This window comes from Oncorhynchus mykiss, chromosome 8 (genome assembly GCF_057628025.1).
Source record: "Oncorhynchus mykiss isolate SJ-2025 chromosome 8, ASM5762802v1, whole genome shotgun sequence".
Taxonomy (NCBI): Eukaryota; Metazoa; Chordata; class Actinopteri; order Salmoniformes; family Salmonidae; genus Oncorhynchus; species Oncorhynchus mykiss.
The window spans coordinates 37,553,109-37,575,493 of NC_143029.1; the positions used below are offsets into that span (position 1 = coordinate 37,553,109).

Genomic DNA, 22,385 nt, shown 5'->3' on the forward strand with positions numbered 1-22,385 from the left:
ACTTGAACGATGTAACAAGCCCGGCACTCACCCACCAAAAACCTATTACCTCCCCTTTAGAGGCTGCTGCTGCTCAGTCCAGAAAGACCACAGACCAACGATCACCCCCAGTAATTCCATTTTCCCCATCTGGAGTTTCAATAAGTATGCTCTGCACCCCCTTAATTTATGGGCACAGTGCATCTGGTGCAGCTCAGCGGCAGGGCCTAGTGTAAAGGCACACACTGTCTGAGCAGTCTCTCTTTCTGTTTTCATATGATTCTGCCTAGGGCTGTGATAATACCAGTATCGCAATATTTTTTCCATGCCGAAAAAGATAACCGAGGCAGACCTGACTCTTTGGTCCCATAAAAACTTTCTGTATGTAAAATAAATATACTGAACAATAGGCCCACCCACTTGGGAGCCAGGCCCACCCAATCAGAATGTTGTATTTTTATTTTTTTTACCACAAAAGACATAAATACTCCTCAGAACCCTGCCCCCTGTCCCCTCAGACAATCCATCAGGTGAAGAAGCTGGATGTGGAGGTCCTGGGCTGCTGTGGTTATACCTGGTCTGTAGTTTTGAGGCTGGTTGGAAATACTACCAAATTCTCTAGAATGACATTGGAGGTGGCTTATGGTAGAGAAATAAACATTGGATTCTCTGGCAACAGCTCTGGTGGACATTCCTGCAGTCATCATGACAATTGTATGCTCCCTCAAAACTTGAGACTTCTGTGGCATTGTGTTGTGTGACAAAACTGCACATTTTAGAGTGGCCTTTTATTCTCCCCAGCACAAGGTGCACCTGTGTAATGATCATACTGTTTAATCAGCTTCTTGATATGCCACACCTGTCAGGTGGACGGATCATCTTGACAAAGGCTAAAATGCTCACCAACAGGGATGTAAAGAAATTTGTGCACATTTGAGAGAAATAAGCTTTTTTTTTTTGTGCGAATGGAACATTTCTGGGATCTTTTATTTCAGCTCATGAAACCATAGGACCAACAATTTACACGTAGGCGTTTATGTTTTGGTTCAGCGTAAATGTGACTCCAACATGAGTTGTTTTCTTTAAAGAGGTATCACGATACTCGTATCGTCACAGCCCTAATTCTGTCTGAGCCCGGGCAGAGTCTGTTATAAGTCGGAGAGGAGAAAGTGAGACTAAAGCTTTTAGTCTTCCTTGTCAACATGTGCTCTCTGGGTGGTAGAATCCTCCAGCTGAGATTCCAGCAAGCGCGTACTATTCCCCTACTGCTGTCCTGTCAGTGAGACAGTATGCATTACCGCAAAACTGAAACACATTCAAATAACATCCTTACAAGCCCGAATGACGTCATTTCAACCAGCTGTACTGTAAGCCATATATATGGTCACAGCAGTGGATAGCATAAACAAACCTAGACTCTGCTCTGAAAGATCCTCTGAGTGTCGACAAATCTGAACAAGACTTCTGTCCTCCTCATCCTCTGTCTCTACTGGAAGCCCTAGCCATAATAATAATAGTCCAAAATCCTAATCCTTTTCTTTTGTCCAATTTTATTCTCTTCTATAGCACGGTTTACTCCACTCAATGCTTCGCGCTTAAGACAAAAAACAGCAGTGTGTCCACAGGTTTGGGTTGTAGAAACACTAACTATAATCAGTTATGTTACCAGTTAAAAAATCTAGATGATTACTTCTTGGATTACATTTAAATTCAGAAAGGATGTTGGCAAAAAAAATACATTGACACCTTTCTGTTTTCTCAATGACATTTAAGTCCAGCATTAAAAAAGGTGCATGTGTGAGTTTGTTCCACCTGAGCGAGACTGACCACAAGTCAGAGACCACTATGAAGATGGATCCTTTTTGTCTTCTTCTAATGCCTCTTAATTAAGGGGAAAGTAATCCAAAAGTAAGAAAGTAATGTTATGTTACTGAGTTTGGGTAATCCAAAAAGTTATTACAATTTTGGACAGGTAATTAGTAACTATAATGGATTACATTTAGAGTAACCTGTCCAGCTCAGGATATGATTCTGAACCGCAATGCCCACAATGTCATGGGTTAATTAACCTAACTATTAGCTGTGCCACTCTGCGGCTGCTCAAAACACGCTCAAGTGTACGTGTTGGGCCTCGTGTGGCTCAGGGTTGTTACTGTACTTGTTAGTCTTCAGGAGTGGCCTCCTCTTCTCATCTCATTTCCTTCATCTGCAATCATCTGAAAACACATTGTTGGACAGGGGAAAGCACTTTATGACTATTGAGATGCAGCCATGGACCCACTACTGTCACTCTGCACACCTGGACGTGCCTCAATAGAGAGACACAATAGCTAACCCACCTCACCCATTGTCATGAATGTAGCCTCAAAAAGCCTCCAATACAAACAAACCAACACAAACTAAACTCTAATTACATCGTCAAACGGGCAGGCACGCTATGTTAAATCCATGTTTGATTCATTTTTTGCTGGTGACAATAATAAAACAAGTAACATTTAGTATTCTCCCACAAACGTGTATATTTTGGATGAGCTTGGATTCCTTTGAGCACACAGAGTAAAATGTCTGCGGGAATCAGTGTATTTCCCCAGCTGAAATGTGAGAAAACATGGTGAATGGTCCCTATAAGATAGTCATTTTACACAAGGACACATTAGAGACCCATATATGACACATCCCCTCTCTTTCTGCTCCCCCTTTCTGACAGTCTACGCTGAATGAAATACTCTTTCTTTCGGAAAAGAGTGGTGCGTTTTTCGTAAACAGATTCCTCTCTCAATTTCTCCCTCTTGTTTTACTCTCCCCTGCTCTCTCCCTTTCTATCCCTCTTTTACATAAAAAAACAAGTCTGCAATCAGATGCAGCAGTATAAACAGCCACCTCTGTGAGAAGAGGCGGAAAGACCATTTCCATAACAAAAACACTCAGGCAAAACAAATTGCCACTCGAGCTGATTCCCATTGCACTAATTGACCTGGTTGATGAGCATGCTCTTGTTTTATATATATATATATATTTTTCCTTTTTCTTCTTCTTCCTCCCTTCCCCACCATCGCTTAACCCTGGACTACACCCCCAACCTCCCCCTCCTCCCCCCTTTTATCTAGCTTTAGTACCGCCACAGCATAGGGCGGGAAGGCTATAACATAACAACACTATGGCTTTTTGCTTTGCAGGAGGAAAATAATAACTGTCTTGGTCTTTCCAGCCTCCCATGTCCATCTATGCAGAGACAGATCCCCATTGTCTTATTTATTTTTGCGTCGTCCTTCTCCTCCCCTTCTCTCACCTCCTAAGATGGCTCAATGACTACTAATGTCAACTACGTTCATATACAGGCATACAGGCTACTGGTGAATGTGGCAGCGAGCTGGGGGCAGAGGCTTTGGGCTTTGGGTTTAGGTGTGATGGGGAGCAGGGGGGGGGGGGGATCTCTTATTTAAAAGACCCAGGAACAGTCATGGACCCCACCCCCAACCCCACCTAATCCCTCCCAACTCCCCCCCTTCTGAAGGATGGCTGCTGGTCCCTGTGGATGAACCAACCCTCTTCCTCTCACCCCCCTCCCCCCCCTTTCTCTCACTCTCTCTCCCACTCCTTCCTCTTCACTCTAACCATCCTGTCCATATGTCTGTGTCCGTCTGTCTGCATCCTGCATCAAAACTGTGTCTGACTGTATGCTCTGATAAAGCTATTTTATTGACTCTCACACCAACCCAGTAAGAGACATTACCACTTGAAACAGACAGACACTGAGCATTATGCAGTGTAGCCAGTCGATATGAGCAACAGAAGGAGAATACACCCCATCCATCTCAATCGTTGGTAGTTTTCATATTGTTTATGTCCACAGCCCTCGGGGGAAGGACACAGTATCTCACACTGCATTCTGGTGCATTGATTCTGTTTATTTTGCCCTTGACTAGATTATGTTGTGTCACATGGGACATTAAGGCATAGAGTTAGAACACATCAACTAATTACTGATCCTGATGATGTCACAATGCAGGCCGGACTCTAACGCAACCACTCGCCACGAGGCCCGGGAGGACTACATTAGCTAGAGATAGCCAACCCAGCACCACAGTATATGGCTATATGAATCTGATTTGTAGCATTGATATACAGCACACAGGATAGTCATACAGTATTGTAATAATAATAATAATATATGTATTTCATGTAGCGCTTTTCATGACAAAACAGAATCTCAAAGTTGCATTAAAAAAACACAGGAAAAAAAGCACAAAAACAAATCAAATGATCTGCCAGATTCTTGGGCTTCAGGATTGTAGTGTTGGGCGCATCAGGATGCAAGCATTCAGACATACCACAGCTAACATAGGTTAAGGTCTTCCATTACAATAACATTGAAACATCAGACAGCTACAGTAACATTCCTAGTGGTTTTCCAATCTGTCAGTGCATGTATGGTTTTTATCACCCCCTCTCATCCCTCTGTCATCTGTCTGCCATTAGCATGTATGCATCTTCTTGAATATCTATGCATACATGACAACACATGTCAAAGCATGCCTTTTTGGATATTAATTTGCCATGATGAAGACAAACACATTACTTGTGCTTTCCTAATCCTTGTTTTGAGAGAACTGTTTTGTTTCAGATGGAGCACAAACTACCATAACTGTGTGCTGTTACAAACCTTAGTCGCTTACCGTAAAAACAATAGACTCCAAAAATAAAATTCTCTACCTTTCTTTTTCTTTTGTATTTGATTGTATTGATTGTGCTATTTTTCCCTTGTTTTGTAAAGACCCAGGTTGTGTGTGTGCGAGTGTATGTGAGTGTGTGTATCTGTGTGTAGCTCTTGTCCTAGTTGTGTGTGTGTGTGTGCGTCTCTTCGGTGTCTAACTCCCGTCTACCGTGGTTGGTTGGTCAGGTCGTCAGGGGAGACGAGGAGCGGGGAGAAGCTAGAGCTGCAGATGAGCAACATTGGAGCTGACGTGTTGGAGCTGCTGCTGGAGTTTGTCTACACGGGCTCTCTGGTCATCGACTCAGCTAACGCCAAGACACTGCTAGAGGCCGCCAACAAGTTCCAGTTCAACACCTTCTGCAAAGTCGGTGTGTCCTTCCTAGGTATGTACAGTGCCTTGCGAAAGTATTCAGCCCCCTTGAACTTTGCGACCTTTTGCCACATTTCAGGCTTCAAACATAAAGATATAAACTGTATTTTTTTGTGAAGAATCAACAACAATCACAATCATGAAGTGGAACGACATTTATTGGATATTTCAAACTTTTTTAACAAATCAAAAACTGAAAAATTGGGCGTGCAAAATTATTCAGCCCCCTTAAGTTAATACTTTGTAGCGCCACCTTTTGCTGCGATTACAGCTGTAAGTCGCTTGGGGTATGTCTCTATCAGTTTTGCACATCGAGAGACTGAAATTGTTCCCATTCCTCCTTGCAAAACAGCTCGAGCTCAGTGAGGTTGGATGGAGAGCATTTGTGAACAGCAGTTTTCAGTTCTTTCCACAGATTCTCGATTGGATTCAGGTCTGGACTTTGACTTGGCCATTCTAACACCTGGATATGTTTATTTTTGAACCATTCCATTGTAGATTTTGCTTTATGTTTTGGATCATTGTCTTGTTGGAAGACAAATCTCTGTCCCAGTCTCAGGTCTTTTGCAGACTCCATCAGGTTTTCTTCCAGAATGGTCCTGTATTTGGCTCCATCCATCTTCCCATCAATTTGAACCATCTTCCCTGTCCCTGCTGAAGAAAAGCAGGCCCAAACCATGATGCTGCCACCACCATGTTTGACAGTGGGGATGGTGTGTTCAGCTGTGTTGCTTTTACGCCAAACATAACGTTTTGCATTGTTGCCAAAAAGTTCAATTTTGGTTTCATCTGACCAGAGCACATTCTTCCACGTTTGGTGTGTCTCCCAGGTGGCTTGTGGAAAACTTTAACCGACACTTTTTATGGATATCTTTAAGAAATGGCTTTCTTCTTGCCACTCTTCCATAAAGGCCAGATTTGTGCAATATACGACTGATTGTTGTCCTATGGACAGAGTCTCCCACCTCAGCTGTAGATCTCTGCAGTTCATCCAGAGTGATCATGGGCCTCTTGGCTGCATCTCTGATCAGTCTTCTCCTTGTATGAGCTGAAAGTTTAGAGGGACGGCCAGGTCTTGGTAGATTTGCAGTGGTCTGATACTCCTTCCATTTCAATATTATCGCTTGCACAGTGCTCCTTGGGATGTTTAAAGCTTGGGAAATCTTTTTGTATCCAAATCCGGCTTTAAACTTCTTCACAACAGTATCTCGGACCTGCCTGGTGTGTTCCTTGTTCTTCATGATGCTCTCTGCGCTTTTAACGGACCTCTGAGACTATCACAGTGCAGGTGCATTTATACGGAGACTTGATTACACACAGGTGGATTGTATTTATCATCATTAGTCATTTAGGTCAACATTGGATCATTCAGAGATCCTCACTGAACTTCTGGAGAGAGTTTGCTGCACTGAAAGTAAAGGGGCTGAATAATTTTGCACGCCCAATTTTTCAGTTTTTGATTTGTTAAAAAAGTTTGAAATATCCAATAAATGTCGTTCCACTTCATGATTGTGTCCCACTTGTTGTTGATTCTTCACAAAAAATACAGTTTTATATCTTTATGTTTGAAGCCTGAAATGTGGCAAAAGGTCGCAAAGTTCAAGGGGGCCGAATACTTTCGCAAGGCACTGTACCTATGACATACAGTTGAAGTTGGAAGTTTACCTTAGCCAAATAGATTTAAACTCAGTTTTTCACAATTCCTGACATTTAATCCTCTTGATTTTAAGAATGTGAAATGTCAGAAGAATAGTAGAGAGAATTATTTATTTCAGCTTTTATTTATGTCAGAAGTTTACATACACTCAATTAGTATTTGGTAACATTGCCTTTATATTGTTTAACTTGGGTCAAACGTAAGAATTTTGGCCCATTCCTCCTGACCGAGCTGGTCTAACTGAGTCAGGTTTGAAGGCCTCCTTGCTCGCACACACTTTTCAGTTCTGCCTACAAATTTTCAATGGGATTGAGGTCAGGGCTTTGTGATGGCCACTTTAATACTTTGACTTTGTTGTACTTAAGCCATTTTGCCACAACTTTGGAAGTATGGTTGGGGTCATTGTCCATTTGGAAGACCCATTTGTGACTAAGCTTTAACTTCCTGACGGATGTCTTGAGATGTTGCCTCAATATATCCACATAATGTTCCATCCATCCTCCATCCATGATGCCATCTATTTTGTGAAGTGCACCAGTCGTTCCTCCAACAAAGCACCCAATTGTTGGAAAAATGACTTGTCATGCACAAAGAAACCGACTTGCCAAGTAACCAACATGCCAAAACTATAGTTTAATAAGAAATTTGTGGAGTGGTTTAAAAACAAGTTTTAATGCCTCCACCCTAAGTGTATGTAAACTTCTGACTTCAACTGTAGGGTGTCGAGTGTGGGGGGATGTGTGTAAATAGGTGTCTCTTCACACTAAGCCTAAGTTTCTGTCTTTGGCACATAGTCCCTCGCACCCTTTCTGACAGGTGTCCAAATTTAGCGTAAGCCCCCCCCCCCCCCCCCCCGAAGTAAAAGAGAGGGACATCATTTTGCTCCTTATCTCGATTTGTCTCTCGGTCTGTCTTTAGGTCTGTCGCTCTTTCTCTCCTCTCGGCCCTGAGGAGTTGGGAGGCGCCAGGACAAAAGTTCAGGGAACAATTGTCAGTTATATGTCAAATCCTCCAGCATAAGCTATGATAGAACCCACAGATACTCAGACCGATCGATACCTACACAAGGGGGGGGGGTATGGGTCTTGGAAAAGGAGGTTGGGGGATCGGTGTTTGGATGGATGGCTGGGAAAGCCCAGGGGTCAACCGAGGAGCAAATGCGTACTCATGGGTTAAGGAGGTCAAGGGACTGGGAGACGGTAAATGTCAGATTATACCTACCATTTAATAGAGATGGTTGGGTAGATGTGGAGAGAGCTCTAAGACACGGATAGGATGTCTGGCAATGGGATGAAAAAGGTCAGAGTAGTAAAAGGGAGGGGGAAGACAGTGAAAAAAAATATCGATTTGTTTTTCACGTTTCGTCCGACGATATGGACTTGTGGAAAAACAGGGAAACCATTTGTAGTGTAGTCAGAGACTTCAGCCTGAACATGATTCATGACATTTGAGCATGTTAGAATAGAGACATAATACTGGTACAGTGTATAACCTTGGAACAAAGACATTGATATCATGTCAGGGATATTGAAGTTCGCAACAAATGTACTGAAGAGATGCGGATTAAATAAACTTTGGCCATGGTGCATTGAGTTCATCAGATTTTTTTAGTGTGACAAAAACACACCTCAACACCAACTGATTTAACATGTTATTTTGTCCATCATGTTAGAACAACTTCAAGTCACAAGAAATAAAACGTGGGAGGATTTACAACCGGCGGCTATGGAACCTTCCAGAGCCTGGAATAAAACTCCTTTATTCACTATGTCTGCAATCTGCTCCACTGAGTTTGAGATATTGCACACCATGCAACACGCACACACACATGCCATGTAATAACAGATTGATACTGCACAGACTCTCTTAAAATATATATTTTTGTCACATGCGCCGAATACAACAGGTAGACCTTACAGTGAAATGCTTACTTACAAGCCCTTAACCAACAATGCAGTTCAAGAAATAGTTTAAACAAATATTTACAAAATAAACTAAAGTAAAAAAATCAAATCAATAAAAAAGTAACACAGTACATTTACATAACAATAACGAGGCTATACTGTATACAGGGGGTACCGGTGCAGAGTCAATGTGCGAGGGTACAGGTTATTCAAGATCATTTGTAAGGTGACTATGCATAGTTAATAAACAGTGAATATTAGCAGTGTTGTTCAGCAGTCTTTTGTCTTGGGGGTATAAGTTGTTAAGAAGCCTTTTGGTTCTAGACTTGGTGATCCGGTACCGCCTTGCCATGCGGTAGCAGAGAGAACAGTCTATGACTTGGGTGACTGGAGTCTTTGACAATTTTTTGGGCCTTCCTCTGACACCGCCTATATGTAAGTCCTGGATGTCAGGAAGCTTGGCCCCAGAGTGATGTAGTGGGCCGTACGCACTACCCTCTGTAGCACCTTACGGTCAGATGCCGAGCAGTTGCGCCGAATATCACAGGTGTAGACCTTACAGTGAAATGCTTACTTACAAGCCCTTAACCGACGATGCAGTTTTAAGAAAAATACCACCCAAAAAATCTTTGCGTCATCTGTGTATTAGTTGGGGCAGTATGCGTATTGGAGTGGGTCTAGGGTTTATGTCATGATGGTGTTGATGTGAGCCATGACCAGCCTTTCAAAGCACTTCGTGGATACCGACGTGAGTGCTATGGGGCGGTAATCATTTAGGCAGGTTACCTTCGCTTTCTTGGGCACAGGAACTATGGTGGTCTGTTTGAAACATGTAGGTATTACAGACTCGGCCAGGGAGAGGTTGAAAATGTCAGTGAAGACACTTGCCAGTTGGTCCGTGCATGCTCTGAGTACACGTCCTGGTAATCCGTCTGGCCCCTCGGCTTTGGGAATGTTGACCTGTTTAAAGGTATTCCTCACATCGGCTATGGAGAACGCGATCACACAGTCGTCCGGAACAGCTGGTGCTCTCATGCATGCTTCAGTGTTGCTTGCCTCAAAGAGAACATAAAATGCATTTAGCTCGTCTGTTAGGCTCGCGTCGGCACTTTTACTGAAATGTTGATTAATGTACAGTGTCCTCAAACTCAATAGTTTTCAAGCTCTGACACATCCGACGAGCGTCAGAGCCGGTGTAGGATTCAATCTTAGTCCTTTATTGATGCTTTGCCTGTTTGATGGTTCAACTGAGGGCATAGCGGGATTTCTTATAAGCGTCAGATTGTCCCGTTCCTTGAAAGCGGCAGGAGCCTTTAGCTCAGAAGTTTACATACACTTAGGTTGGAGTCATTAAAACTCGTTTTTCAACCACTCCACACATTTCTGGTTAATAAACTATAGTTTTGGCAAGTCGGTTAGGACATCTACTTTGTGCATGAAACAAGTAATATTTTCAACAATTGTTTATAGACAGATTATTTCCCTTGTAATTCACTGTATCACATTTCCAGTGGGTCAGAAGTTTACATACACTAAGTTGACTGTGACTAACTTCTTGGTGCACCCATGCCTTTAGCGGTATCATTTTCCTCAACATCCGCTGAATTGCAGAGCGCCAAATTCAAATTAAATTACTAAAAATATTACATTTTCATGAAATCAGAAGTGCAATATAGCAAAACACAGTTTAGCTTGTTGTTAATCCACCTGGCGTGTTAGATTTCAAAAAAGCTTTACAGCAAAAGCTATCCAAGCGTTTATGTTAGGACATCTCTCTCAGCAGCCAAAACATTACAAACAGCTAGCAGCAAAGTAGATTGGTCACGAAAGTCAGAAAAGCAATAAAATGAAAATATAATTTTTATATCCAAGATACCTCCATTTGGTTGGGGCGTTTTGTTCAGAAATCCACAGGCTCGAGCAGTCACGACGGGGGAGACGAAAATTCCAAATAGTATGCGTAAAGTTCGTAGAAACATGTCAAACGTTTTTATAATCCATACTCAGGTTGTTTTTACAATAAATAATCAATAATACGCGATCTGATCTTTCTCGCTCATTTTTCAGAATAAAAGCCTGAAACTATGTCTAAATATTGTTCACACCATGTGGAAGCCATAGAGAAAGGAATCTGATTGATATCCCTTTAAATGGAGGGAAGGCATGCAATGGAAGAGGTTTCAGGAAAAACAGCACTTCCTGGTGGATTTTCCTCCGGTTTGCGCCTGCAATATCAGTTTTGGAAACTTTAGAGTGTTTTCTATCCTAATCTGACAATTATATGCATATTCTAGATTCTGGGCCTGAGAAATAGTCAGTTTCATTTGGGTACGTTTTTCATCCAAACATCAAAATACTGCCCCTTACACTCAAGAGGTTAAACAGCTTGGAACATTCCAGAAAATATCATGGCTTTAGAAGCTTCTGATAGGTTAATTGACATCATTTGAGTCAATTGGAGGTGTACCTGTGGATGTTTTTCAGGGCCTACCTTCAAACTCAGTGTCTCTTTGCTTGACATCATGGGAAAATCAAAAGAAATCAGCCAAGACCTCTGAAAAAAATTGGAGACCTCCACAAGTCTGGTTCATCCTTGGGAGCAATTTCTAAACGCCTGAAGGTACCACGTTCATCTGTACAAACAATAGTACACAAGTATAAACACCATGGGACCACGCAGCCGTCATAACGGTCAGGAAGGAGATACGTTCTGTCTCCCAGAGATTAACGTACTTTGGTACGAAAAGTTCAAATCAATCCCAGAACAACAGCGAAGGACCTTGTGAATATGCTGGAGGAAACCTGTACAAAGTATCTATTTCCACAGTAAAACAAGTCCTATTTCGACATAACCTGAAAGGCCGCTAAGCAAGGAAGAAGCCACTGCTCCAGAACCGCCATAAAAAGCCAGACTACAGTTTGCACATGGGGACAAAGATCATACTTTTTGGAGAAATGTCTTCTGGTGTGATGAAACAAAAATAGAACTGTTTGGCCATAATGACCATCATTATGTTTGGAGGAAAAAGGGAGAGGCTTGCAAACACCATCCCAACCATGTAGCGCGGGGGTGGCAGCATCATGTTGTGGGGGTGCTTTGCTGCAGGAGGGACTGGTGCACTTCACAAAATAGATGGCATCTTGAAGAAGGAAAACTATGTGGATATATTGAAGCAACATCTCAAGACATCAGTCAGGAAGTTAAAGCTTGGTAGCAAATGGGTCTTCCAAATGGACAATGACCCCAAGCAATACTTCCGAAGTTGTGGCAAAATGGCTTAAGGACAACAAAGTCAAGGTATTGGAGTGGCCATCACAAAGCCCTGACCTCAATCCTATAGAAAATTTGTGGACAGAACTGAAAAAGCGTGTGTGATCATGGAGACCTTCAAATCTGACTTAGTTAGACCAGCTTTGTCAGGAGGTATGGGCCAAAATTCTTGTGGGAAGCTTGTGGAAGGCTACCCGAAACGTTTGACCCAAGTTAAACAATTTAACGGAAATGCTACCAAATAATACTTGAGTGTATGTAAACTTCTGACCCACTGGGAATGTGATGAAAGAAATAAACGCTGAAATCATTCTCTCTCTATTATTCGGACATTTCACATTCTTAAAATAAAGTGGTGATCCTAACTGACCTAAAACAGGGAATTTTTACTTGGATTAAATGTCAAGAATTGTGAAAACCTGAGTTGAAATGTATTTGGCTAAGGTGTATGTAAACAACTGTACGTACCGTCACTGTGGGGACGACGTCGTCGAAGCACTTATTGATGAAGCCGGTGACTGAGTTGGTATACTCCTCAATGCCATTGGATGAATCCCGTAACATATTACAGTCTGTGCTAGCAAAACAGTCCTGTAGCGTAGCATCCACGTCATCCCAGACTTCCGTATTGAGCGAGTCACCTCAGGTCAGTTATACCTCGAGACTTCTTTAATATTAGACATTGCGCACCAGCAGTTATTGACAAATAGACACACACCCCCGCCCCTCTTCTTACCAGACGTAGCTGCTCTGTCCTGCCGATGCACGGAGAAGCCAGACAGCTCTATATTATCCGTGTCGTCGTTCAGCCACGTCTCGGTGAAACATAAGATATTACAGTCCCGGCGCCATCTGAAGACCTGACACAAATGAACCTGAATAAATGGTGGAATCAATTAAGATCAAACCAAGTAAGGATACCAAACACATTTGAACCTCGTTTGATATTGATTAGATATAGAGACAGCTCTGTAAAGGTATTGATTGGTCTAGCTCTAGTTATTATTACACATTCTCACGCCCCCTCAGACTTCTCTCTCTCTCTCAGAAACAGTAAAAGCACATCTGCTCAATCAAACACCACATTAACAGACTACAGTTGTATTAGTTTCAGAAGGCTTTGTTTTTCTATTCAGCTTCAACACACTGAGTTGACTTTAACAGACACTTTGTCACATCAACCCTGTTTTATTATAATATTGTAGTAATAACTTGTAGTGGTGAGATTCTCCATGAGCTCTCCTGGTGATATTTGTATAGGCAGCTTGCACATGCACACGCGCACACACACACACACCCCCTTACCTTGTGGTGACACACAATTTAGTACCATTCAAAATCCAATTTTCCCTAACCCATACTCTTACCCTAACCGTAACCTTAAGCCAAAAAAATAAATCTTAACCCTCAACCTAACCCTAAGACATAAACCTAACCCTAGCTCCTAACCCTTAATGTAATTCTAACACTAATTCTGTGTGTTCTCACAAAATGTCCCCAGTTGGTCAAATGTTTGTTTGTTTTCTATTCTTGTGGGGACTTGGCCAGTTAAACACGTCCATACATGCAGTGCTTTCAGAAAGCATTCATACCCCTTGACTTTTCCCTCATTTTGTTGTTACATCCTGAATTTAAAATTTATTAAATTTAAACAAAAATTGTCACTAGCCCCATAATGTCAGTGGAGGTTAAATAAAATAAAAAATTACCAAATGAATTACAAATGAAAAGCTGAAATGGCTTTAGTCAATAAGTACTAAACCCCTTTGTTAACGCAAGCCTAAACAAGTTCAGGAGTAAAACTTAGCTTAACAAGTTACATAATAAGTTGCATGGACTCACTCTGTGTGCAATAATAGTGTTTAGCATGATTTTCTATGACTACCTCATCTCTGTACCCCACACGTACAATTATCAGTAAGGTCCCTCGGTCGAATAGTGAATTTCAAACACAGATTCATCCACGAAGACCAGGGAGGCTTTCCAATGCCTCATAAAGAATGGCACTTATTGGTAGATGGGTATAAATAAAAACATCTGACTTTGAATAACTCTTTGAGCATGGTGAAGTTATGAATTACACTTTAGATGGTGTGTCAATACACCCAGTCAATACAAAGATACAGGCGTCCTTCCTAACTCAGTTGCCAGAGATGAAGGAAACCCCTCAGATTTCACCATGAAGCCAATGGTGACTTTAAAACAGTTACAGAGTTTAATGGCTGTAATTGGAGAAAACTGAGGATGGATCAATAACATTGTAGTTACTCCACAATACTAACCTAAATGACAAAGTGAAAAGAAGGAAGCCTGTATAGAATACAAATATTCCAAAACATGCATCCTGTTTTTCAGCAAGGCTCTAAAGTAATACTGCAAAACATTTGGCAAACATTTTTTGTCCTGAATACAAGGTGTTATGTGAGGGGTAAATCCAGTACAACACATGACTGAGTACCACTCACCATATTTTCAAGCATAGTGGTGGCTGTATCATGTTATGTGTATGCTTGTCATTGTTAAGGACTGGGGAGTTTCTCAGGATAAAAAAGAAACGGAATGGAGCTAAGCACAGGCAAAATCCCAGAGTAAAACCTGGTTGTCTGCTTTCCACCAGACACTGGGAGATGAATTTACCTTTCAGCAGGACAATAAGCTAAAACACCAGACCAAATCTACTCTGTTGCTTACCAAGAAGAATGTTCATGAGTGACCATGTTACAGTTTTGACTTAAATCTACTTGAAAATCTATGGCTCGACCTGAAAATGGTTGTCAATACCCCATTTTGTCATTATGGGGTATTGTGTGTAGTAGATGAGTGAGGAAAAAATAATTATTTAATCCATTTTGAATTCAGGCTGTAATGCAACAAAATGTGGAACAAGTCAAGGGGTATGAATACTTTCTGAAGGCAATGTATACCCACACACACACACAAAGAGTGCTCTGTGTTTATAGATGGGAGTTCTGGTGGTGTTCAGTACCAATGTCTCATTTGATTAGGCCTCACACAGTGGGCCCCAGTCCGACGATATGGACTTGTGGAAAAACAGGGAAACCATTTGTAGTGTAGTCAGAGACTTCAGCCTGAACATGATTCATGACATTTGAGCATGTTAGAATAGAGACATAATACTGGTACAGTGTATAACCTTGGAACAAAGACATTGATATCATGTCAGGGATATTGAAGTTCGCAACAAATGTACTGAAGAGATGCGGATTAAATTAACTTTGGCCATGGTGCATTGAGTTCATCAGATTTTTTTAGTGTGACAAAAACACACCTCAACACCAACTTATTTAACATATTATTTTGCCCATGTTAGAACAACTTCAAGTCACAAGAAATAAAACGTGGGAGGATTTACAACCAGCGGCTATGAAGCCTTCCAGAGCCTGGAATAAAACTCCTTTATTCACTATGTCTGCAATCTGCTGCACTGAGTTTCTGAGAAATTGCACACCATGGCAACACAGACACTCACGTCATATAATAACAGATTGATACTGCACAGACTCCTCACACCCACACAAATTAACCTGAATGAATGGTACCTGTGGAGTCAATTAAGATCAGACCAAATAAGGATACCAAACACATTTGAACCTTGTTTAATATTGATTAGATATAGTGACAGCTCTGTAAAGGTATTGATTGGTCTAGCTCTAGTTATTATTACACATTCTCACGCCCCCTCAGACTTCTCTCTCTCTCTCAGAAACAGTAAAAGCACATCTGCTCAATCAAACACCACATTAACAGACTACAGTTGTATTAGTTTCAGAAGGCTTTGTTTTTCTATTCAGCTTCAACACACTGAGTTGACTTTAACAGACACTTTGTCACATCAACCCTGTTTTTTATAATAATATTTTGGTCTTGTAGTGGTGAGATTCTCCATGAGCTTTCCTGGTGATATTTGTATAGGCAGCTGGTTCTCTCACTCACTCACTCACTCACTCACTCACTCACTCACTCACACTCTCTCTCTCTCTCACACACACACACACACACACACACACACACACACACACACACACACACACACACACACACACACACACACACACACACACACATACACACACACATACACACACACACACACACACACACACACACACACACACACACACACACACAGCTCTGTGCTTATAGATGGGAGATCTGGTGGTGGTCAGTACCAATGTGTCTCATTTGATCAGGCCTCACACAGTGGGCCCCAGCCCAGGGCTGTGTGTGAAACGTCTGTACCTGCAGTACTAATCCCTGCTATGCCTTCCCAGTCTCCTGGCCCTGCTCAGTGGGCACCTAGCGATCGATTCCCCTTGTTGTTTGTCCCTTGAGCTGTTTGAGTTATTACACTCTCTCCCTAGCCCCAGATATACACAAAGATAGACCAAAGCTCTCCCCTCTTTCTCTCTCCCTTCCCCCATCCTGACTTTTTAATGGATGTGTGAATGACAATCTCTCCATCTCTCCCCTTTTCCCCCCCTCTGTCTCTCCCTCTCACCCTCTTTCTCTCGCCCTCTCCTCTCTCTCTCCTTTCTCTCTCTCTCTCTCCTTTCTCTCTCTCTCTCTCTCTCTTTTCTCTCTCTCTCTTTCTCTCTCTCTCTCTCTCCTTTCTCTCTCTCTTTCTCTCTCTCTCTCCTTTCTCTCTCTCTCTCTCTCTCTCTCTCTCTCTCTCTCTCTCTCTCCTTTCTCTCTCTCTCTCTCTCCTTTCTCTCTCTGCAGAGAAACAGCTAACAGCAGGGAACTGTCTAGGTGTGCTGGGCATGGCTGAGGCTATGCGATGTACAGAGCTCCACAACATGGCCAAAGCCTTTGCACTCCAGAACTTCCCTGAGGTAGGTGGATTTACTGAATGAACAAATCGATGGATGGATGGGTGGATAAATACATGAATGAATTCATAAGATGTTCATAAAAAAAACAAGAACATGATAAAAACAGGATTATTTTTTTGATTTATCCCAATCAAGTTTCAATCCTTTGTGCTGTAGGCGGCAGGTCAGGAGGAGATTCTGAATGTGTCTAAGGAGGACCTGGTGGCCTACCTGTCTAATGACAGCCTCAATACCAAGACTGAGGAACTGGTCTACGAGACTGCAATCAATTGGATCAAACGAGACCCCACCTCCAGAGTACAGGTAAGGCAGGGAGGGTAGAGAGGTAGGAGGGAGTGGTTCAAATCAAATTGTGTTTCTCACATGCGCCGAACACAACGGGGTGTAGACGTTAGCGCGGAATGCTTACTTACGAGACCTTTCCCAATATGCAGAGTTACAAAGTAAATACAAATATAAAATAGTAACACAATAAATACTGATAGCGAGGCTATGTGCAAGGAGTACATGTACCAGGTCAATGTGCCGGGGTGCGAGGTAGTTGAGGTAATTGAGGTAATATTTAGTTGTAGGTAGGTTGTGAAAGTAACTAGGAAATCCGGATAGATAATAAACAGAGTAGCAGCAGCGTAAGTGAAGATGGTGAACGGTTGTGTGTGTGGCGTTTTTACTGCCAGCATTGGTTTGTGGTGGTAAATAGACGGCTACGAATAATATAGATGTGAACTCTCTCGGAAGATAGTGTGGTCTACAGCTTATCATGACGTATTCTACCCCAGGCGAGGACATAAGACTGTAAAAACACCAGCAAATGTGATTTTAATTTAGAAATCTGTTACAAAGTATTCCCACACATAAGAGAGAGATTTGTGATCGTATACAAATATAAGCAAGGTTTGAAATTATTGTTTTATCTGTCGTGGCTATTTGTGGTCAATTTGCAGTCTATCCGCGGCTGAATCTAGTTGATGATATGTGGTCTGTGGCTGGGGTCTTTTTTTTCTTGGCTTTTCTCTGACACCGCCTGATATAGAGGTTCTGGATGGCAGGGAGCTCGGCCCCAGTTATGTACTGGGCGGTCCGCACCACCATCTGTAGCGCCTTGCGGTCGGGTGCCAATCGGTTGCCATACCAAGCGAAAATGCAGCCAGTAAAGATGCTCTCAGTGGTGCAGCTGTAGAACGTTTTGAGGATCTGAGGGCCCATGCCAAGTCTTTTCAGTCTCCTGAGGGGGAAGAGGCGTTGTCGTGCCCTCTTCACGACTGTGTTGGTGTGTGTGTGGACACCGAGGAACTTGAAGCTCTCGATCCAGTCCACTACAGCCCCGTCGATGTGGACGGACGGACGGACGGGTGCTCGGAGCTCCATTTCCTGTAGTCCACAATCAGTTCCTTTGTCTTGCTGACGTTGAGGGAGAGGTTGTTGTCCTGGCACCACACTGCAAGGTCTCTGACCTCCTCCCTATAGGCTATCTCATCGTTGAGGGAGAGGTTGTTGTCCTGGCACCACACTGCCAGGTCTCTGACCTCCTCCCTATAGGCTGTCTCATCGTTGAGGGAGAGGTTGTTGCCATGGCACCACACTACCAGGTCTCTGACCTCCTCCCTATAGACTGTATCATCATCGTCTGTGATCAGGCCTACCACCGTTGTGTCATCAGCAAACTTAATGATGGTGTTGGAGTCGTGCACGGCCAAGCAGTTGTGTGTGACCAGGGAGTACAGGAAGGTACTAAGCACGCACCTCTGAGGGGCCCCGTGTTGAGGGTCAATGTGGCCTCTGTCGCTAATAGGTAAAAGCAGTGGTCGATTTTGTACTGGTCCATTTTCAACATGTTCATTCAGCGTTTATGGGTACTCGACTGTAGTGTACTGTATGGCCTGGTTTGTTGTGGGAGTGCCATATAGCCCCACTGTGATCGAACCTGGTTAATCGGGACTTAATGCTGTTCTGACAACATCATCATCTGTTTACAGTATCATCACTCAGATTTGGGTCGCATAGTTAGTGTTGGATCCATAAAGGTTTGTATCCTGCAGTGAGCTCCTCTCCGATCCATGTCCTCTTCTTTCACATTCATGGAGGTTGGTTAGTCGATGTGATGTATTGACCCTGAGACGTATCAACTTATTTGTCGAAGTGTGACCAGTGTCGGGGAAGCTACTCTGAAAATATAGTTGACCAAGATACCAATTACTTTATACTGGAAGACGTTAAGCTACGCTAAAGTTACCCTTAAGAAATCCAGTATTTATTGTACTTAAGTAAAGTTACCTTGAAAAAGAAGTTCACTACGTCCAAACTACTTGGTGAGAAAATGCCATATCTAAATCTTAAATTGTTATAGACTACAAGTTGCAAAAACAGATGGCTCTGTAGTCATATGTTAACTTAAATGTAACGTTTCTCGTTAAACACATAAATGGTGTTTCAAGTGAGCTTTATAGGCAGGTCTGATGCGGAAACAGAAAGGAACTGAATAAAACAGTTCAAAAGTAGTGTGCCATACACCACTACATGCCAAAGAAAAGTGATGCACTACTGAAAACACTACCAAGATTTGAATTGAGTTCAACTACCTCCAAGCTACTGCAAAATGTCATTTAATTACTAGTTAAATGACATGTTGTTCACCACTCCCTAACACTGAGTGTGATCTAGTGGACACCAGCCTGGTTGCCGTCTCTGTTGAGCTAGTCTTCTTAGCTAACATTCCACTCCCTGAGTGGTGAGGAGTTTTGGCAAGTAACAGGAGAGGGAAGGAGTGGAATGTGAGCTAAGAAGACTGGTACCCAGACTAAGTATCTCAAGGATATGACATCATCTGATAGCGTTTTCATTGCCTTTCAAGACGGACCAAAACCCCAATTCAACCAACTGCAGATAAAGGGATGTTGCCTATACAGTGGGTTCACTAAGAATGTTCAGACTGTATCAGAGGTATTGGCTGTAAATCCAACCTACCGAAAGCAAGCCGATTCCCTCTCGCGGATATTGTCATCATTGAACATGGTCAGTACCCACATTTATTTTATGTAAAAGCTTAAGTACGAGTCTCCCTCATTTTACAGATGCCTCATTTTTCAGGTGCAGGGCAGAGAATTTAGGTACAGGTAGAGAGAGAAGAGGACTGTAGCAGTCCTGTAGCAGCGTTTTTAATGTGTCTAGAGGAGGTAGTGTGGTTATAAATATAGCTAAAAGGGACTTCAAATGTCCTAGAGGATGATGGTAAGACTTTCCTGGGAGTGTTTCTGTCTCTACACAGCTTTCAACCTTTTCTGAGCTCTTGTCAAAAATATGAGTGATTCTGGTGTAGAAAAGCAGATTTGGGGATGTGATCAGCACAATATTGGAACTAGGACATTCTGGGGGGGGGGGGGGGGTTCACACACACAAGGACCTCTGCTCTTCTGAGGATCAAAGTCCGTCAGAAAGGCCAGAAAGACCAGTTCACTTCCGCTCGGGTCAGCATTAATCTCACAGCCTATTGGACAGGAGAGAACAGCGAATCAGGGCATGGCAAGGGAACGAGGGGAAAGTGAAACGGACAGACACTTCACCTGCCGTCCACTCCTGTTCCTCCTTTCCTCCCTCTTCTCTGTCTCCTTGTTGCTAAGTCAGAGATAAAAACTAATACCTTATAGCAGTCAGTGGTTTCTCAAATGGAGGGTCAGGACCCAATGGTGAGTTGCTGCTCATTCCTATTTGCGGCTGATTCCTTTTGGGTCACAGCTTTAGACTTGGGTCTCTGGTTTTGTTTACTCACAATAACACCTTCCCAAAGGTGACATTTAGAGAGCGAGAGGGAGAAGGAAAGCGAGACAGTGAGAGGAGAGGGGCCCCAGTGTCCCTGTGCTCAGTAGGAATCAGATTTTCAGTGATGCTCTCTCTGCTGTGTGCCATGACATTATAGGAGTGGAGCTGTGATGGAGCTCAGGGCCAGTCTCAAATCTCTGGGCCATGTGTGACAGATAGACACACTAAAACTACTGCCACTAGAGAGAGGAGGGGAGAGGAGTGAAGGAGGGGAGAGGAGGGGAGAGGAGTGAAGGAGGGGAGGGGTGAAGGAGGGGAGGGGAGAGGAGTGAAGGAGGGGAGGGGAGAGGAGTGAAGGAGGGGAGGGGAGAGGAGTGAAGGGGAGGAGATGTTAGGGAGTAAAGGAGAGGGGATGAGAGGGCGGGAAGGATGAGAGAGAGGTTCTTTCCACAAGAGAAACTGACCCCAGCATTTGAGTTGATACGCTCTGCTCACCACAAGCTAATTTTCACCTTTCCTCTCTCCCTCCCTCCACACCTCCCCACGTCCCTCTCTCCTGCCATTTGGAAAAAGAGTGCAGTGGAAATTGCTCCCCTGGAACCTGTGATATTTTTTAATGACACGTCAGGGCCAATTGTCACAGGGCTGACACTCTCTGAGAGGGAGAGAGAAAAACACCAAACGCTGGGGGCTGTATGTATGTATGTATGTGTGTGTGTGTGTGTGTGTGTGTGTGTGTGCACTGCACTGGCATGTTGACAGGGGGCTGAGTAAATAATATGCAATTTTCCTTCTGGAGTGAGGAAACAGAAACAGGGCTGGACATCGCTGAGAGCCAGAGATAGAGAGAGAGAGTGTTTGAGCATTAATAATGGGTTTGTGTATGACTCACGTGAGAGTGAGAGAACAAGACAGAGAGTCAGAGAACAAGACAGAGAGCCAGAGAACAAGACAGAGAGACAGAGAACAAGACAGAGAGCGAGAGAACAAGACGGAGAGCGAGAGAACAAGACGGAGAGCGAGAGAACAAGACGGAGAGCGAGAGAACAAGACGGAGAGCGAGAGAACAAGACGGAGAGCGAGAGAACAAGACGGAGAACGAGAGAACAAGACGGAGAACGAGAGAACAAGACGGAGAGCGAGGGAACAAGACGGAGAGCAAGGGAACAAGACGGAGAGCGAGGGAACAAGACGGACGTAGAGACTGAAGGATGGGCGGAGCGACGGGCGGAAGCGACGGACAGAGAGGCGGAAGCGACGGACAGAGAGGCGGAAGCGACGGGCATACTAAAGAGACGGACACACTAAAGAGACGGACACAGAGAGACCGAAGAGACGGACACAGAGAGACCGAAGAGACGGACACAGAGAGACAGACTTAAGAGACGGACACAGAGAGACAGACTGAAGAGACGGACACAGAGAGACCGACTGAAGAGACGGACACAGAGAGACCGACTGAAGAGATGGACACAGAGAGACCGACTGAAGAGACGGACACAGAGAGACCGACTGAAGAGACGGACACAGAGAGACAGACTGAAGAGACGGACACAGAGAGACAGACTGAAGAGACGGACACAGAGAGACAGACTGAAGAGACGGACACAGAGAGACAGACTGAAGAGACGGACACAGAGAGACAGACTGAAGAGACGGACACAGAGAGACAGACTGAAGAGACGGACACAGAGAGACAGACTGAAGAGACGGACACAGAGAGACAGACTGAAGAGACGGACACAGAGAGACAGACTGAAGAGACGGACACAGAGAGACAGACTGAAGAGACGGACACAGAGAGACAGACTGAAGAGACGGACACAGAGAGACAGACTGAAGAGACGGACACAGAGAGACAGACTGAAGAGACGGACACAG

The 22,385-nt window shown here is 43.5% G+C and overlaps 1 protein-coding gene across 1 annotated transcript in view; it reads left to right on the forward strand.

Annotated features, from left to right (window-relative positions):
* LOC110530907 (kelch-like protein 29) overlaps positions 1-22,385 on the forward strand; it is a 331,159-nt gene that overhangs the window by 240,196 nt on the left and 68,578 nt on the right. The window contains exons 7-9 of the mRNA XM_036985426.2: positions 4,880-5,076; positions 16,636-16,748; positions 16,905-17,051. Of these exons, the coding sequence (XP_036841321.1) occupies positions 4,880-5,076; positions 16,636-16,748; positions 16,905-17,051 (457 nt within the window). The remainder of the gene's footprint in view (positions 1-4,879; positions 5,077-16,635; positions 16,749-16,904; positions 17,052-22,385) is intronic.